Genomic DNA, 24,490 nt, shown 5'->3' with positions numbered 1-24,490 from the left:
TCATTTGATCCCCACAATCACCCTGGAAGTCAAGCAAAAGAAGATATTCTTGTCCTCACATTGCAGTTGAAGAAACTAAGGCACTGAGGGGTCAAGTGAGCTGCCTCACTGTCAGCTGACAACAGAGACTTTGCTTTTCCAAAGAAAAATCTTAGGTGGACTTACTAAGTTCAGGAAGAATAAGTAGGTGAAAAATAGCCAAGGAAATTTTAAAAAATGAGTAGTATGGTTTTTCTTAGCCTCTAGTTTTTTTTAAAAAATGATAAAACTACAGGGGCACCTGGGTGGCTCAGTCGGTTAAGTGTCTGACTCTTGATTTCCACTCAGGTCATGATCTCAGGGTTGTGAGATCCAGTCCTACATTGGGCTCTGAGCTGGGCATGGAGCCTGCTTAAGATTCTCTCTCTCCCTCTGCCCCTCCTCCCCCCCTTCTCTCTACCTCTCTAAAAAAATTAAAAAATCAATGTAAAAACAAAATATAACCATAAAATAATTATAAAGAATAGATGAGGGGTGCCTGGGTGGCACAGCCAGTTGAGGGCCAACTCTTGGTTTTGGCTCAGGTCGTGATCTCAGGGTGGTGAGATCAAGCCTCGAGTCAGGTTCCGCACTCAGTGCAGAGTCTGCTTGAGATTCTCTCCCTCTGCCCCTCCTGCTCCTGCTCGCTCTCTCTAAAGTAAATAAATAAGTCTTTAAAAAAAAAGAATAGATGAACATTTATCCACTGTATAGACAAGTATTTTCTAAGTAACCATAAAAGTAATGAAAGAAAACACAGATGTTAAAGAAAAATATATTTGACTCCATAAACCTTAAAAAATAGCTTAAATATGTTAAAAATACTATAAAAGAATATTAAACAGGAAAAAACCAACAGAAATATATGTAAATTTTATACCTTAGTATATGAGAAATCCTTATAAATCAATAACAAATTACAAATACTCCTTCAAGAAAATAGTCAAAGGGCAAAACAGTTAACAAATACCACATAAACATATATTTAAATGTTTTCAGATTCATTAATAATTCAGTGCAATACTAGTACAATTTTTGCTCATCAAAATAAGAATATAAAAAAACAATATCCAGTGCTGGTGAGAATAGCTTAAAATGGACACTAATATACTCTTTGTGGGAGTATAAATTGAGAGAGCCTTTCTGAAAAGCAGTTTGGTGGTGTGTATCAACAGCCATAATAAGGCTCACACCCCTTTGGCAAAATAAATCCATTTTCAGTAATTTCTCATAAGGAAATAGAGATGTGCACAGAAATTTAAGTTCAGTAAATTTTTTTAAAGATTTTATTTATTTATTTGACAGAGAGAGACACAGTGAGAGAGGGAACACAAGCAGGGGGAGTGGGAGAGGGAGAAGCAGGCTTCCCGCTGAGCAGGGAGCCTGATGTGGGGCTCGATCCCAGGACCCTGGGATCATGACCTGAGCCGAAGGCAGACGCTTAACGACTGAGCCACCCAGGTGCCCCTAAATTCAGTAATTTTTTATTAGAGTTTTTATTGTGGTAAAATATATAACATGCAATTTGAATATTCATTTTAAGTGTAAAATTTAGTGGCATTAATTACATTCACAATGTTGTGCAACCATCACCACTACCTATTTCCAAAATTTTCACCACCTCCAAAGAGAAGCTCTGTACCCATTAAAGAGTAACTCTCCACTTTCCCCTTCCCCCAGACCCTGGTAACCTCTAATCTTTCTGTCTCTATGCCTATTCTAGATATTCCATGTAAGTGGAATCATACAATATTTGACTTCTTCTGTCTGGCTTCTTTCATTTAGCATAATGTTTCCAAGATTCACCCACATTGTAGCATATATCAGCACTTCATTCCTCCTTATGGCTGAATAATATTCCATTGTACAGATATACCACATTTTGTTTATCCATTCATCTGTTGATGGATACTTGGGTTGTTTCCATCTTTTGGCTACTGTGAACAATACTGCCATGCACACTGACATACAAAAATGTTTGACTATCTATTTTCAATTCTTTTTGGTATTGTTATGGACAGAATTTTGTCCCCCCCCAAATTTATATGTTGAAGCTCTAACCCCCAATGTGACTATATTTGGAGACAGGGTTTCTAAGGAGGTAACTAAGGTTAAATGAGGTCATAAGGGTAGGGCCCTAATCCTGTCAGATGGTATCCTTATAGGAAGAAGATGATGATGAGACACCAGGAAAATGGAGAGTTACTCTTTAAGCAAACCTGCCACATAAAAACATTGGAAACTGTAGATTTACACAGATATATTTTTACTGTATTTTATTTTTATTTTTTTAAGATTTTATTTATTTATTTTAAAGAGAAAGAGAGTGGGGGGGAAGGTCCGAGGGAGAGGAAGACAGAGAATCTCAAGCAGACTCCATGCTGAGCACAGAGCCCTACACAGAGCTTGACCTCACGATCCTGAGATCATGACCTGAGCCAAAATCAAGAGTTGGATGCTTAACTGACTGAGCCACAGGCACCCCTACTGTATTTTAAATCACACTTTTTCTGATAATATAATTAATACATGCTCATCGTAGAAAACTTGAAAAAAAGAAAGAAGAAAAATGAAGGAAACAAAATCACTCATAATCCCACAACCTATAGATAATAAACTACAAGCATAAGCATCTTGGTGTGTTACCTTGCATATATCTTTACATGTATTTTTTCAAATGTGTAACTAAGATCACACTATAAATATAGCCTATCTCCTATTTTATTTCATTTAGCTTTCTGATTTGAGCTTTTCCCATAAGTCTATTGCATGAATGTCCCACAATTTATTTGACCACTTATCTACAGGTGGACAGTTAGGTTTATCCAATTTTTCATCATTATAATAATCCTGAGGTAAATATTTCCATACCTAACTCTTTTACCACATCCCTGATTATTTTCTTAGGATAGATTCCTAGAAAGGGAATCACTGGCATCAAAGGGTATACATATTATAAAGCTTTTATGAATCTCACCAGGTTGTCTTCCAAAAAGTTTGTTCCAATTTACACTCCTGTCACGGTAGGACTAAGCATTATCAGGTTTTATTTGCTAATGTTCTAAATTTAAAAAGATCCTGTTTTAATTTTTATTTCTTTGATGTTTAGTAGGGATGACCCTTTTTCATGTTAACTAGTTAATTACATTTCCTGTTTTATGAACTGTCCATATTTCTACTGGAATGTTAATGCTTCTTTTTAAAAATCAGGGGTGCCTGGGTGGCTCAGTCGTTAAGCGTCTGCCTTTGGCCCAGGTCATGATCCTGGGATCCTGGGATTGAGGCCCACATCAGGCTCCCTGCTCAGCGGGAAGCCTGTTTCTCCCTCTCCCACTCCCCCTGCTTGTGTTCCCTGTCTTGCTGTGTCTCTCTCTGTCAAATAAATAAATAAAATCTTTTAAAAAATAAAAAAATAAAATGAGTTTTAATTTATAAAAGTCCTATCTACATACAGATTTTTACCATATAAAGTAAGCTTTATCTTCCCAACATTTGCCTAAAGAATTGGCTAATAAGAAGAAAGCAATGTACTCAGTCAGGCATGTTCCACGGCATATACAAAGAGTGCTAGAAGTATGCTTGGGGAGCCTGGGTGGCTCAGTCAGTTAAGCGTCTGACTCTTGGTTTTGGTGCAGGTCATGATCTCAGGGTCCTGGGATCGAGTCCCGAACCCTGTGCTGGGCTCTGTGCTCAGTGCAGAGTCTGTTTATTCCTCTCCCCCACCAACTCTGCTCCTCCCCCCCATCCCCCTACCCTGCACGCATGTGCACTCGAGCTCTCTCTCTCAAATAAAAAAATTAAATCTTTAAAAAAAGAAGTATGCTTATTGGTAAAGTAAGGAGTTGCACATATATGCCTATCAACAGACATATTTACTGCCTGTTTCTGATCTTTCCCAGGGTTCAGCACACACTAGGCAGTGATTACAATTAAGCCACATATACCCAGATAGAAGCACAGACCCATGTATTATGCACACCTGCCACCCTTGCAGCATCAGCAGAGAAAGATGAAATGACAGGTTTGGAATCAGACCTGCTCCAGTTTCATCTCACATTAATTACATGAACCTGCATAAAGGTGCTTCACCTATTTCCTCATCTGTAAAAAGGGGATAATACCTATCGCATGGGGTTCTTACGAGTCTTAAATGAGAGAAAGGGAAAGCACTTAGCACAGTGCCTGGGATATAGTAGGAACTCAATAAATGCTAGCAACTTTCTTCTTTGGTAACACTACTTCTTACATATCCCTTCCTTCCCCGATGCTGCCCTCCAGTGGACTAGAGTTCTCCTCCCCCTACGTAAGGTGGGCTCCACTTGAAACAAATCCAGATTTGAAAAACAGGTAAAGTTTACTTCCCCATCTACCAAAAAGGTTTTTTTAAATAAATTTTAGACTAGAGGATATTTAAATTATGATTTGATCTACTACAGAAGTACAGTTGATTTACAGTTGTTCAGAAGCATGTTTCCTATCTAAAGTTTCCTAACTAAATCTAGCTTATTTCCTATAGAAACCTATCTTCCCACCCCTACTGATTTTTCCCTAGAAAAATAACCCTGACCCTCTCCTTCAGCTCAGCCTTTCCCCCCAGACAGAGCCCCTTTGGTTTTACTCACCCACACAGTTGTCACAGATGCTGCAATGGGAGGCCCGGGGAGGCCGAAAGATCTTGCAGGTATAACAGTATTTCAGCTTCACAATCTGGTTGTTGATCTGGAAATTCTTGATACGAGGAGGCGGTCGCTGGCCCTGGGGCACTGCACCATTGGTAGCTTCTGTAGATCAGTAAAGACAGTTAATATCACTGCCAGCCATTATTTGAGCCCCAAAGTCTCACCACTTCTCCAAAAGCAGTGGGAGCAATCACCAGTTCCCTAGGCCCACTGTTTTCTCCAGACTAGCATTGCCTGAGGGCACTCTCAACATCACAGAGTGTCGTGTCAAATTCTGCTGAATGCCATGCAATTCTTTTCTGCAAATGTGAAAAAAGGTTTCTTCACGTTTTTTGGCAGATTACAAAGAAAAACATTCATAAAAGAAATAAAAATGGCTAAAAAATATATAAATATATGAAATGAAAACATTCAAATTCACTAAGAATCAAAGACATAAAAATCAACACAAAGATACTGTTACCTCCTACTATATTAACAAATACTAAAAAGAATAAAAATACCCAGTGTTGGCAAGGACGGGAAGAAGGTATTTTTATACATTATCAGTAAGCAATAAAGCAGTGGCTCCCAAAACTTTAAAGGCATATATTTTTTGACCCTGCAATTCTATTTCTAAGAATTTAACAAAATTACAAAGAGATACACAAAAGATGTTAACACAAGGATATTTGTCACAGAGTCCCTTTTAATAGTGAAAACCTGAAAATAACCTCAGTGTCACAATAGGGGGTTGGTTAAGTAAATTATGATACATGCATAGGATGGAATATTATGCAACCATTTAAAATGATATAGACAAGTGAATGAAGACTCAGGACAACAGTCACAATATATTGCACAATGAAAGTGTACACTAGAAAGCAACTAGTGTACATTCTATCTTGCAAAAATAAAATATATGCATGAAAAAAAGACTGGTAATACTTAGAATCAGAAAAATAATCATTTCGGGGCACCTGGGTGGCTCAGATGGTTAAGTGTCTGCCTTCGGCTCAGGTCATGATCCCAGTGTCCTGGGATCGAGCCCCACATCGGGCTCCTGGCTCAGTGGGGAGTCTGCTTCTCCCTCTCCCTCTGCCTCTCCCACTGCTCATGCTCTGTCTCTCTCTCTGTATCTGTGTCTCAAATGAATAAATAAAATCTTTTAAAAAAATAATAATCATTTAAAAATAAGAGTAATGCATGCTTATTGTAAAAAGTTTGGAAAAAACAGAAGATATATATAAGAAAAAATAAAAATCACTGACAGTCTCTCAATTCAGGAATATCCATGCATTTTGGTGTATTTCCTTAACAGGTAAATAAACATTCGTGATTTTTAAAAATTTGAGATCATATTATAAATATAATTTTGTACCCTGTATTTTTCACTTAACACTATATGGTGAACATTTTTCCATGGTTGTTAATTTCTCTTCCAAAAATATTAATATTGGCAATATAATATTCTATCATATGCACATACCATAATTTATTTAACCATTCCATACTGTAGGGCATTTAAGTGGCCTCTGGGTTTTTACTATTTAAATGGTGTTGCATGAAAAAACTTAAAATATTACAGATAAAGCTTAAATCCCCTCTGATCACCACCCCAATCCCAATTTCCACCTCCCCTCCTCAAGAATAAATACATTTAGGGCGCCTGGGTGGCTCAGTCGTTAAGCGTCTGCCTTTGGCTCAGGTCATGATCCCAGGGTCCTGGGATCGAGTCCCGCATCGGCCTCCCTGCTCAGCAGGAAGCCTGCTTCTCCCTCTCCCATTCCCCCTGCTTGTGTTCCTGCTCTCGCTATCTCTCTCTCTGTCAAATAAATAAATAAAATCTTTAAAAAAAAAAAAAAGAATAAATACATTTGTTGGGGCACCTGGGTGGCTCAGTCGGTTGAGTGTCCTACTCTTGGTGTCAACTCAGGTCATGATCTCAGGGTAGTGAGAATGAACCCCAAGAGTTGGGCTCCAGGCTCACCTAGAGTCTGCTTGAGATTCTCTCCCTCTCCCTCAGCCCCTCCCCCCATTCTCTTGCTCTCTCTCTCAAATAAATAAAATCTTTTTAAAAAAAGAATATATACATGCATTAAAATTAATTTCTCAAACAGAAAGAAAAAAAGAAAAGCATGCTGAAGTCTGAGCAGTAATATATGAAGTTGCTGGCATTAAAATAGCTAGGCCCATATTAAAAAGAAAAAAAGGAAAAAGAAAAAAATGACGTGCTGAAAATCCTTCTACAGTAATTTGTATAACTCTGATTATTTCCTTTAACTAAACTCTAAGCAAAGTGGAATTACTGGGTCAAAGGGTATGAATCCTTAAAGCCCATATTGCTTATTGTCAAAATGCTTCCCAGACAGATTGTATCAATTTGCACGCCCATCCATCTGCAGCATATGAGAATGCCTGTCTCGTTGCACCCTAGATGTGCAGGATAATTCTAAAAACAGAATAATTTTTCAATTCACTTTGATTTTAAAAATATCTGCCATATGGAACTTTTTTCCTTTTTTTGCAGAGTGGGGTGGATGCTGTGAAATCAAACAATAACAGTGTGCCACAAGTCTTAAAAGGATGGGGATAGCTATTCATTAGAGAATGATATAAGTACCAGCATGCCACCTTAATATTCCTTTGCATGGGCTTTACATGAGGGCACCTGTGAGATAGAGTTCATGGTTCATCCTCCCCATGAGGCACTATGATGCAAGGGAATCACAGTGTCGTCTTCTGCCCGTCCCCCAGCCCCCATGCACACAGCATACCCAGCACAGGGATGAATGTAAGTTAACAAAAACTTGCTAACATAAACATACGAATGAACACAAGAATGCATTCTTCTAAGGAGAGAAACATGCTGAAAGGAGAGGTCTCAATGTGACAGCTCAAGCCTGGGCTCCAGGCCCAGTGATCTGGCAAAACAGAACTAACCTTGCTAACACCTGCTGCTAGATGCAAGAGACAAGTCAAGGCACTGCCTTGACCTTCAGTTTCTCCATATGTGAATGGAAAGAGGATGATAAAAGAATAATCGAGATGGAGAAAAGATGGCACACACAACTCTCCCTCCTATCTTGCTCCTATCTCAGCTTTACCAGGTCTCCCCTGAACTCCAGCTGCACCAGTACACCCAGCCTCTGCTTTCTCCCCACTATTCCCACTCTCACCCCATCCCTAAGTAGTTCAAGCTCAGACGTGCACAAACCTATGTCCCCCTAGCACAACTAAAACAGACTGGAACTCTTCAAAAAGAAATTCGCTGAGAAGCTAGAGGGAAATGCAACTAAAATAAACAAAAGAAATACAAAAGCTTGGAAGCTTTCAAACCACTCTAAAGGAGTATCAAATCAACACATTGTATACTTTAAACTTACACAATGTTGTGTCAATTATATCTTGATAAAACTGGAGGAAAAAACATCAAATGGAAATGGGAGAAAATATTTCATTGATGATAGCATGCATATAAACATTAGGAATAAACTCAATATGAGAAACAGAGAAACTAGATTCTAAAACTATAAAAATTTTATTCAAGGGCATAAAATTCAATCTGAAAATAAAGACAGTATTTTCTTGGATAGGCAGATAATATTATACAAATGTAAATTCTCTCAAAAAATATAAATGTAATATACTACCTATTATAACTTTAATATGTTTGTGTGTTTTTAATTAAATAATATTAAAATAAACAAACAAACAAACACCGTAACAGTTTAAAGGCTAACTATAGATTGGTGGTCCATGGGCATAGCTTTTAGTCTTACAAGTTCTGGACCCCTTTCTTCTAATCTATCTGGCTTGGATGCTGACTCAAGCTACTTGGGTACTGGACTTGCAAACAATTTCGGCAGGCACTGCTATGGGGTCTGAGGGGCTCCCAGTCCCCGCTAGCACTGGTATCATGGCCTTCTTTCCCAGTGTGAGCTCCTAGGATATTCCCTCCTCTAGCCCTGGGATCTTCTGCTTCAATTTGTGGAGCCACCCTGGCTCCTGGCTAGTGTACCACTTTATCTCTGTCCCAAAGAGACCTACCCTGAGCTGAAAACTGCACTGTAATGAGCCTGTAACTGCTTCCTTTACCCTCCTTTACCTTCCTAGAATTCTCAATGGTTCCTGGCACCATGGCTGTCTCCTCTCACCTTATGTATTGCCTTAAAGCAGGAATTCTTGGTGGGGCCCATGAATGTGCTTCAAAAGATCTATGAATCCCTGAAATTACATCTGAAATTATACATATATGCAAACATATAAGAATATTTTTATGAAAAGAAGGCTTATAGCTTTCATCCAAAAAAAAAAAAAAGAATCAAATGAGTTCATGACCCCTCAAAAGTAAAAAAATCCCATCCTCTTGGGAACAGTGCAGCAAGACCTTGGTAACAAACCCCTCCTGAAACACAACCCAACGCAAGGAAGAATGAAGCATATGGCTTTCAAATCTTGCTAAACCTGCCTTACCAAAATCATAGGGTGGTCATGATCTCAGATTCAGGATCTTAGAGGGAAAAGGCTAGAAATGATTCTTAATCTCCAACTACTATTAGGATTCCATTCCCTTAGTGATTAAAGTCACCCACTGCACAGCATCTTGCTAGCTGGTTAGAACACTCACCTATCTCCATTTCTATGAAAGCTGCTTCATCTGGTAGGGCCCGAGGGATCACTCCAGGGTCACTGAAGCTGGTCCTCAACAGTGTAGCCATGGAGAAAAGGAAGAGCATGGCAGCAAACACAGGGATGGCAGGAGACAGCTGGACAGCCAGGTAGCGACATCTGAAGAAAGTAGGTGATTGAACATTTAGTTATACCTACCCTATATTGATCACAAACTATTACCGGCATGTGGATCCGGTCTCCACAATAAAATCAGCAGTACCTTGAGGGAAGGGACCATGTTGGTTTTCTTCTCTTGAACTACCCATAACTCCTAATATATGGTTCTGCACATAGTAGGAGCTCAACACTTATCTGATTGATGCCACCTATAACCTACAGAAGACAGTCTCAAGGGACCTCCCCATCACCAAATCCAGTTCCTCCTGTCAGCCTGTTGAGAACCACATTCCCTCTGTGCCTTGGGAAAGGCTCACACCTACTAAGGTCAGGGAAGCAACTGAGCCTGGACTTGTAAGTACCACAGGCTGTTCTCACTCTGGGAATGTCTAGAGCTTTTCATAACCACTCATCTGGCATTACGCCTGAGCTCAAGGAGGAGGAAGAAAAGATGAGGGCCATCCATGAAGCAGGGTCCCAGCGTCAGACAGAGGGTACGTCCGGCATGCTTCAAGGCCAATGAAAAAGCTTCACGGCTGCTGACTGACTTTGCAACATCCATCCTCTTCTCTCCTCAATTAGCTCTGCTAGTAGGTACTTAGTGACCTTAGGCAAAGGAATAAGAAAATTGTATCTCCTCAGCACCTCTTCCCAACATCATGTTTGCCCCTCCTCTTTCCTCATAATTCACCTGGAAGGCCATCCCTCTTCCTCTCTGGATATCCCAACTCTACTCATCTTTCAGGTCCCAGAGACATCAATGCCATCATTGTCATCATCACGACAATTTAATGAGCACTCAGCATATGCCAGGCACTGCACTAAGCCCTTTATATGCATTATCTCATTCAAGTCTCACACTAAATCTAGAAGGTAGAGTATATTATACCCATTTGATAGCTGAAGACTCTGGGATTTAGAGAAGTCTTGCCTCTTCTGAGAGGCCTATCCTAAGCTGCACTAATCTCTCCCTTCTCTACCACTGCCGTCCTCACTGCCAGAGCCTTGTATTGTTTCCTAGCTGGTTTTCACTATGTTGACCTCATCTCCCCCAGCTGGACCTCAGAAGAGCAAGAACCTTGTCTTTTTGAAGTGGGAATGTTTGGGTTTGAATTCTGGCTCTACCAGCTCCTCCTTGGGTGACTTAATTAACTTCAGTCTCCTTAGCTGTGAAATGAGGATACTAATAGTACTACATAGGGTTATTGTGTGGCTCAAATGCATGAATATAAATAAAGTGCTTAGAACTGCACCTGACACATAGTAAACGTTAAGTAAATGTCAGCTCTTAACATTACCATCGTAGTTCTATATCTCCCAGAGCTTAATACAAGTATGGGAACAAAGAAGCTATCAACAAATACTTGTGGCACTCAATTGAATTTCAAACCAAATAAATAGGAATGTGTGGTGAGAGTTATCACTGACCTATTTTTATTCTCTTCCTCCTGAGGCACATTTTTTCCTTCAATACAGAGATCTTCTCTTGGAGGCAGATTCTAAGTGGATGAGCAAGGACCAGAGGGAGAGCGGAGAAAGTAAGCTGACGAAAAAGGCTTACCTCATTGGCATGGGGATTAAGCAAGCTGCTGTCCACTCAGAGTGAACATTTAACCCCAGGTTGTACATTCACTGTAGTTTTGGAACAATCCACATGAGATCCTCCCCCTGTCTCCCTGCCACACACATGACTGCGGGTGGGGGGGGCGGCGGGTGCGAACCAACTATAATATTAGGCTGAGCAGTTTGTCAGCAGAAGGTGAACATATGTAGTGAACTTGCAAAATGATTTTGTGGCTTTTTGTTTGCTTGCCTGCTTGTTTGTTTTTAACAAAATCCTTGGTCATAGCCTGATTTTGTATGATTTACTTCCTTCCCCTAAAAGCTAAGGGGAGGGGGTATAATTTGAAGAACTGAAGGATCTGACTACGTACAGGGTAATTAAGGCCCTTGCATATCACTAGCTTGTGGATTACCTTCTTTTCCATGTTCCACCTTCAGTAGTACAGATAATCAAGAAGTGAATTTGGAAACAAAAGTCACCTCCGCTTAATCAGGGACCCAAAGGACACAGGAGAAACATAAGACTGTTTCACGAGCAAGCCAAGTAAAATTACCACACTAACAGAAAATAGCCATCTTTCTAGTCACTGCCCATTTCTAAGATCACTCTTTGAAAACAAACAAATAATTTCTCTAGGACTCAAACTGCTCTGGGTGTACAGTCTCCAATGAATAGAAAAATCAGAGCTATCTGATTGGCCACCGAAGGGATTTTAAATCATTTTATTACAGGAAAAAGATATAGAGAAAATAAAACAATCTCTCTCCCTCATACACACACACACGCGTGCGCGCACACACACACGCACGCGCGCACACACACACACACACAAGATCAATGTTGCCCCCATGCATGAAGGACCCGAGATTAACTAAGTCTCATTCCAACACCTGCTTGTTAACCAGACAAAGGACAACTTAGATTTGAATTATGCTATGCCATCAAGGATAAAGGTCTCTGTAATCTCTACACGGACTATCTTCTGCACCTGCTAAAACAATCCACTCTGTATGTCAACAAGTACACAATAGGCTCATTGTATTGTTCTCCAGAGATGAGGCTATTGGCAGCCAGTTGTCACTAGCGAGTGGGTGTGGCTGGGAAGGCAGATGTGGGACCAGCAGGCCTTTCCACTCCAAGTAAGAGGAAACAGAGAGCCAGTAGCTAAGACTGCTGTTAACTACAGCCTATCATGTCTGTCTTTAATAGTTATGATCAAAAATACCCCCTTAGGGGGCACCTGGGTGGCTCAGTTGGTTAAGTGTCTGCCTTCGGCTCAGGTCATGATTCCAGGGTTCTGGGATCGAGCCCCACGTCCAGCTCCCTGCTCAGCGGCGAGGAGCCTGCTTCTTCCTTTCCCCACTGCTCCTGCTCTCTCTCTCAAATAATTTAATAAAATCTTTTTTAGATTTTATTAAAATTTTTTTAAAAATACCCCCTTAAGTTAATCCCATAATTGCAGCAAGCTAGAGATCTGTCTCTGACAGGAATAGGGTATGTGAAAATTTAGTGGCAATTCCCAATACCAATCTGAAAAGTCAGGAGTATCCTAAATCACTAATTCATCTTACTGGAGGACTGGATCTGTCATCCATGAATATAAGCTAACTGTTTTTGAAATCCCCTAGTATTTTCCATTTCTTGGAATAATGATATTCATACACTTCTTGAAACAGAACTCTCTTTTGTCTTCAGAGTACTAAGAGGCTTTCCCCCTTCCAAAGGGTTTAGAAGTCACTTTTCTCCCTTGTGAATTTTATAAACACAACCATGTCCCCACTATCTTCCTTTACGCCACCTGAAGAAATATTATTTTAAGCCACCTTCTACCAACTTCTTGATTGGCCTCAGGCTTCCATAGCTGGGCTACATGACTGGACTTCCACATGTCCCATGGGCCACATGGTGGTACTGTCTAGCAGTAACCAGCAGTGCCAGGCTGGGCTGGAGTGTCATGTCCCATCCCCCATTCCTAGCACGCTAGTTCATTGGCGGGACAATGATAATGACACAGACTTCAATTGACATGAAAAAACTCAAGAGATTCATGAGTGGATCTGGTAAGAAACCAGACAGATTCCATAGCAGAGCTCTGCCTCACAGACTGGGAGCATGGATTGGTGTTCTAAACAATACTCTACCTCTAAGTCTCCCTAATAGCTCAGTGCAATCAATCAGCCAACAAGTATTTATGTGTCTAACAAATGAAGAACAAGAGAAAATAGGATTTAATTTTGTTGGGAAAAACATAACTAACATATGAAACAGCTAAAGAATAAGATAAGACCAATAACCAAGTGTTAGGATGGTGATTCAGACTCTAAGGACTATAAGTGGTCAGAGAAGAGCTCTCTTGGGAAGTTGGTAGCTGCTTAAAACCACTCCCATAGCAGCTGTTAAGGGTGCCTTTAAGGAAAAGCTGTGCTTGGAACAGCAGAAAGGGCCCAAGGTTAGAGTCCCATGATGGCCCTTGTCTCACATAATAGTAATAAGCCTTTGCTATAAGTCCTCACTGATATGGACGGTTGTCTGTTCTCTTACACACTACCTACTTCTAAAGCATAGTAAACATGTAGAATCACCTATAAGACTGGCTCGAGGGTCTTCTGATGACACTCAAGAGTCTGCTGATAGGGAAAAAGTTTCCTTGGACACTAAAAACATAATTTAAAATCAGCCTCTAGATTGACTGCTATGTGAAGGTCAGAGGAAGACGCATAAGGCTGTTTTGCTCCAGTAGCAATGGGGAAAATTAACCAAACAGGGACATCTTCAATTCTGAGGCAATGAGCCATCTTCTCACTGAGGAGGGCCAAAATCTCTAGCCAGGCAAACCTGCTAAGTAGTTGCTAAATCGCAGTGATAATAGCAAATTTCACATTTCAATTATAACAAAAATAACAAATTTCAAATATAACAAATAACAAATTTCAAATATAATATACTCCTGCTCAAAAACTTAGAACAATTCCCTGCTGCTTATTATATTAATCCCCGAACCCCACAAGCCAGTATTCCAAAGCCCTCCATTAACTGGCTTTATCTAATCATCATCATAAGGTTCTTGCCTTCTCATTGCACCATTCCAGAAATATCCCCCTAATTACCCTGAATTCACTAGCTTCTTGCTATTGCAAAAGGCATAAGGTACCTCCTTTGTTCTTAAACACAATACCAGCTCGGGTGTCTCTGAGGAAGAAGATTTAGGAGGTCTCTTCTTTCCCTCAATAAACATCTCAACTGATGTCAGCATGCTGGGGGAAATCCCTGTTCTTTGTGCTCACTTTTCCCAAAATAGAAGATCACTATACTCAATTGAGACTCATTCTCAAAAGATGGGAGGGGCGCCTAGTGGCGCAGTGAGTTAAGCGTCCAGCTCTTGGTTTCAACTCAGGTCACGATCTCAGGGTCCTGGGATGGAGCCCCACATCCGGCTCTGCACTCAGCATGGAGTCCGCTTGAGATTCTCTCTCCCTCTGCCCCTCCCGCTCATTCTCCTCATTGTCCCTCTCTCTCTCTCTCTCTCAAATAAATAAATAAATATAAAAAAAAAAAGATGGGAGATGCATTCAGTAGAGATTGACAGTATGAAACTCATCACCACAAAAGGTAGTAGAGGTTGAAAATATACAAATAAATTCTGAATGACGGAACTGCAAAGAAAGGAAAGCATACTGTTCAGGAGACACAACCCAACCCTTCTCCAGGGAATGTGCTTTATCAGGAAGTTGAACTTAGCTACGTACCTTAACAGATTGGTATCAGAGAGGCAACTATGACTTTCTAAAACTGCCATTTGGTTAACCAAGTCTTAGACAGAATCTTGGGCTAGGTAAAGCACAAGACAGAACCTCCATAGAAAAATTTTCCAGAGAATGTTCTCTTGGTTAGAGATCATGATAAAGCCACTTTTTCCTCCTCCCAATCTCATGTAAGTAACTTCAGGAACCTGGACCTTGGAATTATAGACACAAATATTCTGCCATGTCAGTTTGGTTTTGGTCTACATAGCTCTGTGTTCCCTCAACCTGGTAACTTTGTCTTGTCATATTGCTTTTTCTCTCCCATCTCTCTGCGGGGACATGATGCCCCTCTCATCAGGATCACCCACATGGTAATGAGGTAGGGAGAACACATTGCTTAATTTTTCTCCAAGCCATCCTCATTCGGGCAGCAGGGACTATGAGTAGCCACAGAGGTGATGATCCCCCCTAACCCACAAAACTTCCTTTCTAGGTTCACACTAAAGATAGGCTTCTCTGTTCTTGCAAGACTACCAGAATGCTATGCCAGAATGCTATTAGTTTTCTACAAAGACATCTTCATTTCCTAGGAGCATGAGCTGGGGAGGCCCAAATAACCTAGATGCCACTAGGTAACACAATCACTAGCTAGGAAGAACCCAGAATATGCTAGTCTAGCATTTGGCACTATGTACACTTTAGTAAATCTGAATGTCTTCAGGATTCCATAGTCAAAAGATAACAATGAGATGAAAGGTAGTGTCATATAGAGGCATTGGCTGGCTGACTGATCTCAATAAAGGGACCTCTCTTCTGTGGGCCTGATTTCCTTACCTGCAAAAGGATAGCGATAGTCTCCAAGGCCCCTTCCAGTTCTACCATTCTATGATTCTGTGAGTCAAGACTGTTATATTTTCAGTGTATCCAGAATGAATTAATTCAGTCACATTTATTGACCACCTACTCTACATAAGGTCTGGTGGAAGGCACCGTGGGGGGCTATACAGACATAGGAGATAGTCCCTGACATTGAAAGAGCTCAAAGTGTAATAATCATAGAATTTAGAAATCTAAGAAATGTCATATGATGATGTGTTAAATGAGCAGTATGTACAATTAGTCCTACAAATGCAGAAATTACTGGAAAGGCTTCATGAAGGAAGACTCAAGAAGGGACTTGAAAGAGAGGTAGAATTTGCATAGGCTAGAAGTGGGTCAATTATGAAGCAGCACTACAAAGTTTTTTTCAGTTCATCCAATTCAATGACTCCTCTACATATCAAAAGCACCTGCAAGGGTCAGTCCGACAGGGTTCGATAGTGCCTTGATACAATGTCCTCTACATACAGCACAATGAGGCATAAGTGCTGATCGTAGAAGCAAAGTGCTTCTACTTCAGAGGTCAAGAGTCACACAGTCATTCTTGTCACAAGAGAAGTCTGGGTACCTTGACCCCACCTGTAATCTGGTCATAAAGTTAAAAGAGACAGCTAGGAAGCCAATTCCAGAAGACAGTGCACTTGGTCCTTCCTCCAAGCTTTATCAGGAAGTTGAATTTAACTAAACACCACAATAGTCTTTGAGTAGCTGGACATCTCACAGTTGTCAGTGCCATTCCACTATAATGTCCTGACATTACCGGCCAAGCTGGTGGCTACTTGTTCAGACAAGCTGGACAGGGTTTAGGCAGAAAAGAAGGAGAATGGTTCATGTGGTCAAAGCTGAAACTGGCATATCCACTCACATTTCCTAAATACCTCACCCTAAAAATAAATTAGGAAATCCTTTTTTTAAGCACTGCACAATTTTCACTCTGCTTTTAAAGTCAATACATTTACCATAGTTACAGTTACATTTAAATATGAAATATATTTAAATACAGCTACCTACTGGTAATCCAACCGTTCCTTTTCAGTGTGTATATTTTAATCTTCCAGACAAACACAACAGTTACACAGAATTTCAGACTCTCAGACTTGCAGGAGGCTTAGTGATAATCTAGCCCAATTTCCCATCCCAGGCAGGAATCTACTTTGTGACAGCAGCCCTGAGAGATGGCCACCGAGTATCTCTGGAAACACTTCTAACAATACAGAGCTAACTAGCTCCTAGATGGACAACCTTCTTTCATTTTATATATTCAACCTATACTGTCTGTCCACTGAAAATTACAGGTCCCTCCTTTGAGAAGTCTAAACGTGTAAAGGCAAAATCCCAAAATAAAAAGATATCCACTGACACTACTAATACTGCATGTTTTTCATCAAGGGGTGCCCACATGCCTGACCAGATTTCTCCAGCCATCTGGCTGACCCAGGGCTGTGCCATGGGCAGCTATAAATCAACTTGCACTTGTTCCTAAGCACCTGCTGCAGGCAAGACCCTATTACAAAAATGCAGGTCCAGATGTGCAGCAAGATCTAGACTTCCCTAAGGCAAAAATGCGGCGGCCAGAGGATGTGGAATCGACACTCCTCGACAATTTGAGGATGAAAATAGTCCTCTGTCACTGGTGGTTCAGATGCCCTCACCTGCCTGAAGGCAGGGGACTAGATCAGCTGATTTCCTGAGGTCTCCCTAAATTCTAATGCTAACAAAGGGGCCCATATTCTGCCCCCCAAATCCTATCCCCCACTGTGTGGTTGGTAGTGAATTATATACTCCAAAGGAAAAGGTCGACCAGAAAGCGATTGCATGCCTCAGAGGTATGCTAGTGTCCTTTGTACAGCCTGTCATTAGCTAGGCATAAGGCAGCCACCACCTAGAGTGTCTGTGTGTCTGTACGTGACAGACACACACACACACACACAGACAAACACGTGCACATGTGCACAAACAGATTCCACCACTCTCAGTAAAACGATTCATCACCAGGGTCCTCTCCCCTTTGGTCAGCTTTATGCTTTCCCATTCCACTCCTTCGCTCACACGTTAACTTCTCTCTCCCTTCTCCTCTCCCTTTTCCCTCCCCCCAGCCCTACCCACAAACATATTTACTCTATCTGGGTGGCTCAGTTGGTTAAACGTTGGACTCTTGATTTCAGCTCAGGTCATGATCTCAGGGTTGTGGGATGGAGCCCTGCATTGGGCTCCACGCTCAGCCCAGAGTCTGCTTGTCCCTCTCCCTCTGCTCCTGGCTTGCTCTCTCTTTCTCTCTCTCTCTCTCTCTCTCTCTCTCAAATAAATAAATAAATAAAATCTTTAAAAAAATATTTACTCTATCACACAGATAGCTGGAACTCAAGGCAGTTCACAGACAACCTTACCCTTCATATCTGAGGGCAAAGCACAAGAAATAACTTGGGGAAAAAAGTCATCTTGGTAGAAAACTCAACCTGCCTCCGTCAAACAGTAACTTGGCTAATTATAAGCTTCATCCCACAGGCAGTTTTGTTCAGAGGCTTCTGGGGCCTAAGTGGGACAGATCCAAATCAGACTCTGTCTGGCTCCCAGATACAAAAAGGGCCAAATGCCAATAGCTCCAAATTTCAAGTTCCCTGGACCAGAGGTTTCCCGGACCCAGAATTACCAGCTCACTCAGGGCCTGAAAACAAATCTCATCTCTGTTTCAAATGGCTCCAACCACAAAAATTTAACTCTAAGATGGAAGGGTGTGGTGGTAGAAAGAGCTAGTGATTCAGCAGCAGGAGGATGGAAAGAGAGGGAGAATGATAGAGAGCAGAGTTCAGCTCTGTACTTCCAAAAAGCAGCAAGGCAGGAATAAAGAGAAAAAAACAAACAACTTGGAGAGAAGGGTGAGAGGGGAAACATTTTGTTTTAATGTTACACATACGCCTGCCTGACCGCACATGCTCACTTGTACCACACACAAGTACACACATAACACTCTCCACCATAAACCTCAGACTGGAAAGCAGCTAAGAAGCCATCACCAACCGACTTTGCCAAATACTTCACAAAGTCAGCAGCAACAGCAGCAGCAAAAGTGCCTTTGACAAAGAGCCTCTCTGACCTTCCTTTCCTAGCCCTGTTATAAACTGCCCCCTCCTCCCCCTGCTGTTATTCAAGCCAGCTTCAACCATCAAAAAGTCTGGCAAAGCAGCCTGAAAAATCACTCCTGATGCACTGGGAAAGCCTGGAGCCCTTACAAAAGAAGGGCAAAAATGAGCTCCAAGAGACCAGAGCTCATTTTAATTACCCACAGAGGCTGGCCGAGGAGCCCCCTCCTCCCTCCCATGGCCACGCCCCAGCATGGGAGCTCCATTTCCAGGTCATTCTAGTATATGAACTATAGCAGGCTCATATCAGGTGTGGCTCCCAGTCTACACACACACCTCTTGGCTCCTCAGAGCCCTCCTCATAATAATCCTAAACCAATTAGCATTGCTTCCATCCCTAGAGTATACAGTATTCTCAGCACACCCAGTAGTCATGCCATAGTACCCTAGAATCCAACTGGCCACCTCCCTAAAGCAGTGACCTATACAGGATTCAAACAGTGGCTCTAGTACTAGCTATTACATTGCAGAAAAAAATAACTCCAAGGCTGGTATCAGGCACACACAGAATACAGAATTGTTTATGTTGAGTGATCCTGAGTGAAACTCACATTTAATAAGCACATATGTACCACACATGCGGCTAGTTTGTGGCACAGTTGAGGCTGGAACTGATCTGCAGGTCCCCAATTCTGATGGCTTTTCAATTTAATCACTAGCAGACAGCTGAGCCCTAAGGAAATAGGACCCAGAATAACAGACTAGGTGAGTTTTGTGGTATCGAGTTATGACCATGAGGGCTGCCCCTAGGCCCAAAAGGGGTAGGGAAGAGGGTGTCTGCCACTAAGCAACTAAGGAGACCACTGAAAAAGAGAGGTGAATAACAAAGACAAATTCCTTTATTTCCCAAGTGTGCCAAGGGTAACACCAAATCAGTGCTATAAAATTGGGGTCAAAGGTCTTGGCCTTTTTAGGAAGCAGGTACTCTGCTCTAAGTACAAAGAAATGAATTCGGTTGGCATGATCTAAGGACATTGCTCAAGAGGATAGTGCCATCCAAGGACCATCCACAAACTTCCCAGAAAGACGGTTCTTCCTCTAGACCCAAAGTAACCATAATTAGGTAACTCTACTCAATGGAAACTCACTCGAAGGCGAAGAAGAGTGTACATGTCCCCAGGATGAGGAAGAGGGTCAAATAGAAGATGCCCTTTTGCCGGGCCATCATGACTCGCCCATCACAGCAGAAGGTGTTCCTGCCTGGGAGTTTCTCCCATTTCCGTGTCACCTTCTTTCTCACCACCATCACAGACATGATTGGAATTCCTGGTCCAAAATGAGCTTTGTGATTACAAGAGGGAAGAAACAGAAGCTGAGCCCAGCTTTGAAATCACGATGCCTGCTATTGCTGCCGCGGGGTCAAACATCATCAAAAGTCCAATTTCTAGCCCTAAGAAAAAGCACAAAAGGAAAAAAAAAATGAGGCAGGAACAAGAAAATGCAGTTCAATCCTCCTTTCCCAGAGGTGGAAAGATGAGCACTGCCTGAAGGGGTAAGGGTAGGGAAGCGGGAAAAGTTTATTTCCAATCTGTGTTTGTCCCCTAAAAGGAGAAAAGGTTAAAGGTTCTCAAAAAAAAAGAAGGGAGCTAGCATATCTTCTTAAATAAATCCCTATGCTTCCAATATAATACTGCTCATTTGATCATCATAGAACCTTGGAACTAGAAGGGATTTTATGGGTGATAACCCCAATTACTCTGTTCTGGAAATGAGTAAAGTTAAGACCAAAGAGAGGAAATAACTTGTCCAGGGTCACACAGCTGCAAAGCTAAGCCAAGAAAACACATCTGCTGACTTCCAGACCAGGGCACTTTCCACTATACCACACTGTTCTATAATCATCAGTAAGAGGACTCTAAAAACAATAGTAGAGTTTCTGTCCTTAAGGAGCCATTCCCTCCCCTCCTCCACTTCACCTTCTTTCTTCAATTAGCCACTCAAATATGAATCACACCCGGGAACAAGTCACCCTCTGGCAGGGCTAGGAGGTTCTGGACACTCTGTACACATACCCAGGTTGTATTTACTCAAAACAGATTTCCCCTAATCAAACCCTCTGTAACTTCCTGAGTTCGGGAAATGAACCAATCTTGCCAGTCTAGCCTAACATTTGTGGGAATCTTAATGAAACCACATCACAGATCTGTAGGTGAAAGGCTGACTTAAGCAGGAGAGGTTCTGGAATGGTTGCGGGTGGGGGTGGGTGGACATGGCAGCAGCTAAGAAAAGTCATAAAGGTGCTTGCTTTCTGGGACGTTTCATAACTGCCATCTCTACTTGGCATCCTGAACCCCCAGGCCCAGTCTTTCTCAACCACTGCCACCCTTCTCCTCTCAGGTGTGGTGCTGTGGCCTCTGTTTACTGACACCACATGCCCCACGCTGGCAAGAATGAGGTGGAAGCCTGCAGCCTGCCTGACTGATGAGAAACAACCAACCCGAAATCATTCCGGGCTGGAGAGGGCAAGGGTCCAAATAGAAACCAGGAGATGAGCAGGGAAATGAGAAAGCAAGAAGGCTTGGCCAAAGGGAGGGAGCACCAGAGGTGCAGAGAACACTTCCTTTGTGTAAAACTAACCTGGAAAATAATCTCCTCCAGATAAACCGGCCCAGCGGGAGAAAAGAGACCAGGAAGGGAAGCCGGGCCCTGGGAGAACAAAGATCAAAATCCGTCGAGAGCCAGCGACCGGCCCACCAGCCGGGGACCGGAGGCCCGAGTCCCGGGCGGGCGGCGGGCGCGGCCTCGGGAGGCCAGCCCTGCCTCCGCCACGCAGCCGACCACCGCCCCAGGAAGGTTGGGACGCGCGCCACCTCCACACGCTCGTACACACTCACACACGCCCCGCCACGTGTAGTCACCCGCGGCCAGGGGCTCGGCGGCAGCCCCGCTGAGAAGGGCAGGTGCCTATGTCCGCGCGGCCGGGCGCAGCGGAGGGGTTGGCAGCCCACCATGCGGCCGAGCCCAGGAGACCCCAACCCCCACCCCTCGTTACCTGAACCCGGGAGACCGAACTCGGCCGGGAACTGAGGGCAGGAAGTGCACCGTCCCAGGGGACCGCGTCAGCTGCCAGGGGTGGCAGCGACTTCTCCTCCCCAGCCCGGAGGCTGCCTCCTCCTGACAAGGGGCCCCGATGGTCGGGGCCCTAAACCAGCTGTGGCAACCGCCCACCGCTGGCCGAATGGAACGCTCCTCACGTCACCAGGTCGTTCCAGTAGTTGCTCGCCCGCCATTGGCTGCTCGGCCTCGGCGCCTCCGCCCCTGCCTCCCCTGCCCCGAACTACCATTGGCAATCCCAAACGCCACTCGACGCTGCCTCCGCCCCACTCCCCCACCCATCTCCCGGCTTCGTGCCCACCTGCCAAGCCACCGCCAGCCTCCCTTTGGGGTCCGAGCGCCACTGTGCGAAGTGTCGCTTTCTACTGATATAGTTATGCAGAGACGGAGGTGAAGGGTAGTGCTGATGGGACAAGGAGGGCTACCAGCCTCCCCTCACACACAGGGTGAGACGCTGAAGCAACACTGGCTCACAGATCCGGGTGCTCACCCCATACTAGGTCCGCCCTGGGCCTCTTCGGCCGTACGTGCATGAAATCAACCGCGACTCCGGATTTTACTCTTTTTCAGCATAAAAACAAGTCCTCTGCCTCCCAAGTCCCATTCATTAGTTAGGGACCTCACCTCTGTCCCAGTCACCCTGGCCTGCATCTCTAAGGCTTCTGCAACAAAACAAACATAAAAAGAAACTTGAAAGGGATAGCTGTCCCCAGGAACGTAGAATCATTTTGCAGTACCGAAAACAAGTAATTGTATGAAGTTAGAGAAACTCTACTGACAGGACTTAAATTCTTCCAGGTAGGTAATGAAGTAGGATTGCCAAGAAGGTTGTAAATTACTGTTCGCTTTGGAGAGCTTATGATAATTGGAGGGGGGCGGGGATCCAAGGCAGAATCCCCACCCACCAACCACATTGATTCTTTCCTTCTGCCTCCCCCCTCTGCAGCTACTGCCACAATGAGCCACTGCTACTGATCCAGAGTGAGCCGCATCCTTTAGAAGAAGTTCGAGACTGGAGTGGGAAAAACAGTTGAGACTCAGGGCATGACTATTATACAGCGGACTTTAAAAGACATTAGGTCTGTTTCCACTAGTATCGCTCTTGGCTTCCAAATATAAGGGGAAATATGAGAAAGGGCTGAGGGTGGCCTCTCCTTACCCGTCACACTGTTGGGGACAGTGCCTAGGTTGCTAGCTATTTTCCTGAGCTTGAATCAAGTTTCTCTAGGGTGAGAGTATTTGCAATTAATACAGAGGAGACTGCCAAAGCTCTTCCCAAGGCAGTTCTTGTGTGTGTTAGTTGAAGGACCACGTACATGGTCAGGAACTATCTCTCCTTTACAGTATTTGGGTCCCACGTGATATTAAAAAAAAAGCTATTTAATTATAATTACATTTGACACTTTCATGGCACCACCCTTCAATCAAAAATTTAAAAGGATTAAAAAAATCACTAGGTAATTCTCTTATGAGAGAGATGTGTTATAATTAATTTGTAGGGTAAAGTATGTCTTTATAAAGCTTCTATTGTTCCTTAGCACTCATGCTGATTATAATCATTGCTTTATTCCCTATAAACTGTATGATCAGTATCATTGTCTCCAATTCTCCCCCTTTGAATCCTGGAGGGTGCTGGTATTGCGCACACTTGGTATGGAAGGGAGAGGAACTTCCCTCAGCCCCATCAGACCCCTGGATTCTCAAGCCTGTGTACACTAGATGCCCTTATGAATAGCATGTTTACCCTAGCTGCCATCCCCCTGACTGTGGAGCAGTCACAAATAAATCTCTGCAGCTTCCAAACATACTTTGTGCATATCTCAGGCGCAGGTGAAGCCCAGGGAGTCCTGGAATCAATGTGTCACAGCAACACATTCCTGGGCTCTGCCCCTCCCTGCTCTGGGTCACATCCCTCTGGGATTAAGTGGCTGTGTAGGTCAGGCTTGTTTTATTACTATCTGTTATTACTAGTGTTTACCACTAAAAGAAACATAAGTAAGGTTTATATGGGCAAACATTCCATAGCAGTTCCTTCTCTATAGTTACATCATTTCATATAATCCTGGAAGTCTTAATGCACACACACAACTAAATTGTGACTATAAAATGAGATTGTTTCTTTTTTCTCTTCTCTTTCCTTCTCCTCTCAACAAACCTCCCAGACTTTACGTATCCATATGAGCTTTGGTTCCCTTGAAGGGGAGTTAACAGTCACAAGATGAGCACTAGAAAAACCATTGCAATCGGCTTCCATTGTGCGGTATACATTTTGGTGTGCCTGTTTAAAGATATCTGTCTCCATATTTATGGCTCCCCTGTGAGTGTGTGTTTGTGGATGTGTCGGTATAAAGTGCGGGCCTGAGGGCTTCCAGTGGGCTGCAGCCTGCCTGCTAGTGTTGCTCCAGGTATTTCTTCCGCAAACACCCAAAGACCCATTTAGTACTGCATGCAAGAACAGACCCCCAAAATCAGCCCCCATCCTGCATTCCAGCTCATGATGACCCTTTTCTTTTGCTCTTTTTTCTCAAGTTTCAACCCTCCTATGTCCCCTTGCCCTCCCCCCACACACGTGTCCCTTCCCACACCACCTACCTGACCTGCACTCCTCTCCCAACTCTCTGGCCATAAATAAATACTTACTTG

General features: G+C 43.0%; 1 protein-coding gene and 1 long non-coding RNA gene across 4 annotated transcripts in view; one reads left to right on the top strand and one right to left on the bottom strand.

Moving 5' to 3' along the window:
• ZDHHC9 (zDHHC palmitoyltransferase 9) overlaps positions 1–24,490 on the bottom strand; it is a 77,766-nt gene that overhangs the window by 9,395 nt on the left and 43,881 nt on the right. The window contains exons 1-5 of one of the 3 annotated variants that reach the window (XM_078064380.1): positions 21,786–21,992; positions 21,371–21,439; positions 19,882–20,183; positions 9,307–9,467; positions 4,641–4,799 (exon numbers count right to left, since the gene is read on the bottom strand). In XM_078064380.1, coding sequence (XP_077920506.1) covers positions 4,641–4,799; positions 9,307–9,467; positions 19,882–20,048 — 487 coding nt within the window. In that variant the 5' untranslated portion in view covers positions 20,049–20,183; positions 21,371–21,439; positions 21,786–21,992. Of the gene's footprint in view, positions 1–4,640; positions 4,800–9,306; positions 9,468–19,881; positions 20,184–21,370; positions 21,440–21,785; positions 21,993–24,490 lie in introns of those variants that run through there. The other 2 variants (XM_078064381.1, XM_078064379.1) reach the window with 2 other exon arrangements.
• Positions 22,592–22,982, top strand: LOC118541823 (uncharacterized). The gene is made up of 2 exons (XR_004920285.2): positions 22,592–22,645; positions 22,794–22,982. It is a non-coding gene; the product is annotated as an uncharacterized LOC118541823 (long non-coding RNA).

The sequence above is a fragment of the Halichoerus grypus genome, chromosome X (assembly GCF_964656455.1).
Source record: "Halichoerus grypus chromosome X, mHalGry1.hap1.1, whole genome shotgun sequence".
NCBI lineage: Eukaryota > Metazoa > Chordata > Mammalia > Carnivora > Phocidae > Halichoerus > Halichoerus grypus.
The sequence above is the reverse complement of the archived record's forward strand: the minus strand, read 5'-3'. Positions and strand labels throughout refer to the sequence as shown.